This window comes from Anastrepha obliqua, chromosome 6 (genome assembly GCF_027943255.1).
Source record: "Anastrepha obliqua isolate idAnaObli1 chromosome 6, idAnaObli1_1.0, whole genome shotgun sequence".
Classification (NCBI taxonomy): domain Eukaryota; kingdom Metazoa; phylum Arthropoda; class Insecta; order Diptera; family Tephritidae; genus Anastrepha; species Anastrepha obliqua.
The window spans coordinates 61,522,197-61,528,338 of NC_072897.1; the positions used below are offsets into that span (position 1 = coordinate 61,522,197).

A 6,142-nucleotide genomic window follows, 5' to 3' on the forward strand; every position below is an offset into this window, starting at 1 on the left:
CTGCAGGAAAAGTTCGCTTACCAGACATACAATATCCGCCCGAACCATTAGCTACATTATTATCGGTAAATTCACCCGATTCCAAACATGTTCTTGAAAAAATTTCCACATATAATTCATGTTTTCAAATGACATCTTTTGGTGCTGGAAAAATTATAGCCGATAACTTCATGCCAACGTTCAAGGTAATACATAAACTTCAACGTTCAACAACATTCGCTGACACATCTAATGAATAATTAGATTTTATGGACACAAATTATGGGCTTTTTCAGATTTAAGGGCAAGCATATCACTTAATAGGTTTGAAAAGTCTCAAGCTTTTTTGAGATGAGAAATTAATTTACGTGGGAATGCGCGAATTGCCTGTTAAATAAAATGCGAGCGCGTTCGGTGGTAACTTCACAAGTGATTTATTTATTTTTGAATTCAAGTTTTTATAGTGTCTTAGCCTAACGGATTAAGTTCAAATTTATGTAATTGGAGTAAATGTGTATTGCTCTGTTACGTTTATGTAATATAGGTGTTTATACATATATAGTGCTATTTTAAATTCATATACGAAAATTGAACAGTATTTTTAGAAAACAGTAAGCTTAATATTGAAACGTTACGAGAAATTATGGAATTTAACAATTATGATAATAATGATTAAAATTAAATTAAATATATAAAATTAAATTAATAATTAAAATTCTAAGCCATTTGGCGTAACACCGGCCACCTTGAAAGGCTCATGGTCCTTCAACGTCTGATGGCAGTACGGCGAGCTTGTGAACGGGGCGTTTAATTACGCCCGCTTTGGTTGCCACGTCTGCTACGCGGACTTTGCCGTCTTGCCCTGTTACGGTTGCGGCGACGCGGCCGAGCACCCATTGCTGCGGTGGTGTGTTGTCTTCCTGAACCAGGACGAGGTCGTTCAGCTCGAGGTTGCGCTTCGGATGCAACCACTTGTTCCTCTGTTGAAGACCCAACAGGTAGTTCCTGGACCACAGTCGCCAAAACTGTTGCTTGAGACAACAGACAAGTTGCCATCTGTCGCAGCAACGCATTGGGTCCATCGATACTTGGGCTGGTGGCAGCGCTCGAAGGGGGCACCCAACTAGTAGGTGCGCTGGTGTCGGGGCCTCTCCATCGTTCGGGTCCTGACTCAGTGGTACCAGGGGTCGCGAGTTGAGTACGGCCTCGACCTCGACGAACAGCGTCTGTAGTTCTTCGGCGGTGAGCAGCGCGTTGCCGATTGCGCGCACGAGAAGGTGTTTGGCGGACTTCACTACCGCCTCCCATAACCCGCCGAAGTGCGGTGCCCTGGGTGGTATAAAAGCGAAGGTGAATCCTTCGTCCGTTGCGTACTTCTGTACTTCCGGTTGTTGGGCCTCGAAAGCATCCCTCAGCTCGCGAAGCTTGCGATCGGCGCCGACGAAGTTGGTGGCGTTGTCGCTGTATATTTTCCGCGGCATTCCTCGGCGTCCAATGAACCTTTTTAGGGCGAAAATAAAACAATTAGAAGACAAGTCTGTTACTAGTTCTAAATGTACTGCCTTTGAAGTGAAACAAACGAACACTGCGATATATGTTTTTACTGGGGGTCTACCACGTATTTTCAATGTAGTATATACGGGACCACAAAAATCTACTCCACATATTAGAAAGGGTCGTAGTGCACGAAGCCTATCGGCAGGCAAATTTCCCATTATTTGGGTTTGCAGCTTCGGCTTATAATGAAAGCAGTGTGTGCAGTTTCGAACGGTACGACTACAAGCTTCTCGAGCATTGACCAGCCAAATGCGGTCTCGGAGAAGCGCTACCAATGCCTTTGTTCCAGCATGGTGATTTCGAAAATGTAGGTACCGTAAGTATGTGGTAACGAAGTGCGAGTTCTTGCTTAAGAGCAGTGGGAACTTGGCATCATATGGGAGAGGCGCATTTAATAGGCGGCCTCCTACTCGGAGTAAATTAAACGACAGCGACAATTCCGAGTAGTTGTGCAAAAATGGATTAAGTTTTTGCAAACTTGAGGGTAGGGTGGTACCTTTGGTGAGTTTCATAATTTCTTCACCATATTCAACATGTTGAACCACCTGAATGGCTTTGAGGAAACTTAATTTAATATCCTCAGCCGTCAGCATTTGTGTGAATGTCGCAGATGGGTTTCTAATGCGTTTTATTCATCTTAATATGTAAGCGACAATACGAAGCAGTTTTTGATGAGAAGATACTCTTTTGGTGAGTTCCATAATTGGATGCGATTCATTTGCTTGAACAACTAAAACTGTTGCGTTCCGTTTCTTCTCTAATGCTTCGTCTCCTGGAGAGAGCTAGAAGTGGGTGTTTGTTGGCCATAACGCAGGGTCTTCTAGGAGGAACTGTGGACCGCTAAACCAGATAGAATTATTCAATTCGTCCAAGTTATAACCCCGAGACACTTGATCCGCGGGATTTTGCTTAGTTGGCACATGTCGCCAAGTAATTTTATCCGTCAACTCTTGGATTTCGGATACTCTGTTTGCAACAAAGGTCTGTAGTACAGATGGATGCGTTTTGATCCAATGCAAAACAATTTCGGAGTCTGTCCAGAAGTTTATATTTTCAATTGGCCGACTCAACATTGGCGCTATTCGTGACCATAATTTGGCCAGCAAGTGGGCTGCCGAGAGCTCTAGACGCGGAAGAGATTTAGTCTTCAGCGGAGCCACTCTAGACTTTGCAGTAAGCAGCGTACATTTCGTTCCACCAGCCGAATGGCTACGTATATATATACAGCAGCCATACGCTCGTATTGAGGCGTCGGCAAAGCCATGAATTTGGCAGCTTGCACTCGACTCGGTATGTACAAACCGAGGAATGCTTATTGATGATAGCTGCAGTAGATTGGCTTTGAAATTTTCCCAGCTGGTGTCGAGGTGCAATGGAATCGACTCATCCCAATCTAGTTTTTGCAGCCAAAGCTCTTGCAATAAGATTTTTGCTTTGGTAACTAGTGGGGCAAGTAAACCAAGAGGATCGAAAAGACTAGCCGAAACTGATAATATGTTTCGCTTAGTGGCTCGTAAACTGATAAAGTTGTCATTTAAGACAAACCGAAACAAATCTTCCTTCGGCAACCAATGGATTCCAAGTGTTTTTGTGGAGTCTGTGTGATTGAAGTTTAAGGCCTTCTCAGAACTCTCACAATCGAAAAATGATGGGTGATTTGAAAACCACTTAGATAAATTGAATCCTGTCGAGTTTAATATTTTCACTACCTCACTTCTAATAAGATCTAGAGATTCAAAATTATCGGATCCTGTAAGCAGGTCGTCTACATAAAAATTTCTTTTTATTGGCTTTGAGCCGAGTGGATACATATGTGTATTGGCATCGCTGAGCATTTGTAAACACCGTGTAGCGAGAAATGGAGCAGGCGCAGTGCCGTATGTTACGGTGTTAAGTCGAAAGATTTGAAGTGGCTCAGATGGATGCCGTCTCCACACTACAAGCTGAAAGTTTTTGTCTTCTTCGTGCATGAGAATTTGGCGGTACATTTTAGTAATGTCCGCCGTAAATGCATATTTATGTAAACGAAAACGAAGAAGTGTTGAATACAGCTCTTCTTGAATGGTCGGCCCAACCATCAAGATTTCATTCAACGCAATTTGAGAAGAGGTACGACTTGATGCGTCGAAAGCAACACGTAATTTAGTCGTCGTACTTTCAGGCCGAAGAACGCACTGATGCGGAATGAAGTAGTGTGGCTCACTCGGGATCTTATTATTTGTTGGGCTCATGTGACCCAATTCGATGTATTCATTCACGAAGTCCAGATACATTTGACGAAGTTCTGGATCTTTCAAGGTTTTTCTCTCCAGGGCCTGAAACCGCCGAGACGCGGTTTCATAGGAATTACCGAGTAACTTACGGTCACCTTTGAAAGGCAGTCTTACTTGAAGCCTTCCTGAAGGCAAAACTTTAGTAGTTTTTACGAAAAATTTTTCACACTCTATTTGTTCAGGTGTGAATTTTGTCGAACTAGCCCCTGAAGGTATTTCTTCCACCGCCCAGAACCTTTGGACAATGGAATCTATATTTGCTAGATCTTGTTCAGTATGGCATAATGTGCTACTGACTGTGGGAGTAGGACGTTGGTTGGAGGCGTATTTGCCAGACACAACCCAGCCTAAAAGTGTCTTTTGCAATGTTGGGTGATTGGGGCTGGCCTTGATCTGGCCTACAGCTAAAAGCTCGAAAAATGTTTCAGCACTTAACAAAAGATCTACCTTTTGAGCCTTATAAAATTCTGGGTCCGCTAAGCTAATGTTTTTAGGAATTTTCCAGCCATTAATATTTACGTTACGATCTGGATGGCTGGCTGAAATGGATCGCATTATCCAAAACTGTGCCGAAAACTCATAATTATTGACCCGCGATTTTACAAACGTATTTAATTTCGTCCTTACTTTTTTGGTTGCATTTCCGATGCCGATAATATTTAAGGTCGTACTTTCGCGACGAATTCGTAATTTCTGCGCCAAATCCTCTGTCATGAAATTCACCTGAGATCCAGAATCCAGCAAGGCTCGTGCAGCAAGGTACTCTCCGGAGCTACCTTTTACGTTGACTACGGCTGTAGCCAACATAACCCGATCTGGCGTACTCGTCGTGTGCATGGCATGCGAGGTCGAAAGTTGTGGTGCAGTTGCAAAGGATGCAGGGTACTGGTGCAGCAACGTGTGATGCGAACGGTTGCAAACACGACACCGATCCGCTTTGCACTTTGAAACTGAGTGCCCCTTTCGCAAACAATTTATGCATAAGGGGACTGATTTAGCAAACTCAAATCGCTGCTGAGCAGGGAGAGTTTTAAAAGTAGGACACGCGGGTATACTATGATCATTTGATTTACAGTGCGGGCACACCGGCTGTTTTATATTTGAAGTCACTAAGGCAGCTTTTGTCCTTCCCGCATGAAGGTGGGGTTTCTGAATGCTGTGACTGCTTGACGGCTTGAGCCTCAACGTTGAGGCTTCATCGGTAGATAAATGTTGGTAGCGTTTATTTAATGCTGCCTCACACTCACGCCATAATGGCAGCTTATCATAATCCAACTGTTCCTCCCACTTTGACCGAGTAACGGTGTCAACTTTTGACATTACCAGATGAATTATGATAGCGTTTGTGATGTTTTTCTCGTCACCTAACGACAATCATTGTGTGCAATGAAAGCGCAGATGGCTTTGGGATAGTTGGCAGTTCAAAAAGTTTGGAAATTGTGTCGAAAAATATTAAACATTTATTGTCATAAACTTTTTTGAGACTAGCCAACGCCTTCGAATAATTTTCGTCCGACATTTGGAAGGCCTTTACCGTTCCCAAAGCTTCACCAGACAGACAGTTAACCAAGTGATTAAATTTCTCAATGTCTGGGATTGTAGGATCGTTGTGCACCAAACTCTCGAACAGACTCATAAAATTTTTAAATTCTGAATATTCCCCTTTAAATTTCGGTAGCGACATTTTCGGTAGTCGCGAGCTGTGAGGTGCAACAAATGATGTTTCGGCTATTGACGATTTATTTCTCGCCAGAATAGATTTTATAACGGACTTAGTTTCCACTATTAGGTCCTCTAACTCCCCACGGGCTATGTCTTCCTCGTCGATTTCTTCAATTTTCGACTGACACTTCATAAGCTTATCGCTATGAGAGTTCAAAATGTCCAGTCGACACTCCAATTCAATTGGATCTAACGACATTGTTTTATCGAGGAGACCCGTTTTTATGCGCACTATACTATTTTTCGCAACAGTTCGCTGGCGCTTTAGTGATTTCAATTCCATAATCTCCTTACTTGGAGAGAGACTTGGAACTGCTGTCTTTGGCTTGCTCATTTTGAGTTAAATTATTTAAACTCCCGAAAAATTTGCTCAATGTCCACAGAAACGAAAAAATATCTGTGAGAGTTTGTGGCTGAAAAAACGAAAACGAAAAGATGGCTGAATAGCCTGCACAAATCTCAATCAGAAAAACGAAAAATAGCTGTTGGACAAGGCTGTGGTCAGGCCACGAAAGGATGAGCAAGCACAGTAGCACAACACTACGAAAATTGTTCAACAGATTTGCGAAAAATCGATTTTTGTTTGAATTATTTTCTTGTATATTAAATAA

At 42.7% G+C, this 6,142-nt stretch overlaps 1 protein-coding gene across 1 annotated transcript; it reads right to left on the reverse strand.

Annotated features, from left to right (window-relative positions):
- Positions 1 to 5,169: 5,169 nt before the first annotated feature.
- Positions 5,170 to 5,865, reverse strand: LOC129250606 (uncharacterized). The gene has a single exon (XM_054890213.1). The coding sequence runs from the start codon at positions 5,863 to 5,865 to the stop codon at positions 5,170 to 5,172; it is 696 nt and encodes a 231-aa protein (XP_054746188.1).
- Positions 5,866 to 6,142: the final 277 nt, after the last annotated feature.

Excerpts from the sequence above, each read along its gene's own strand:
- LOC129250606 (XM_054890213.1), bottom strand. The coding sequence starts at position 5,865 with ATGAGCAAGCCAAAGACAGCAGTTCCAAGTCTCTCTCCAAGTAAGGAG.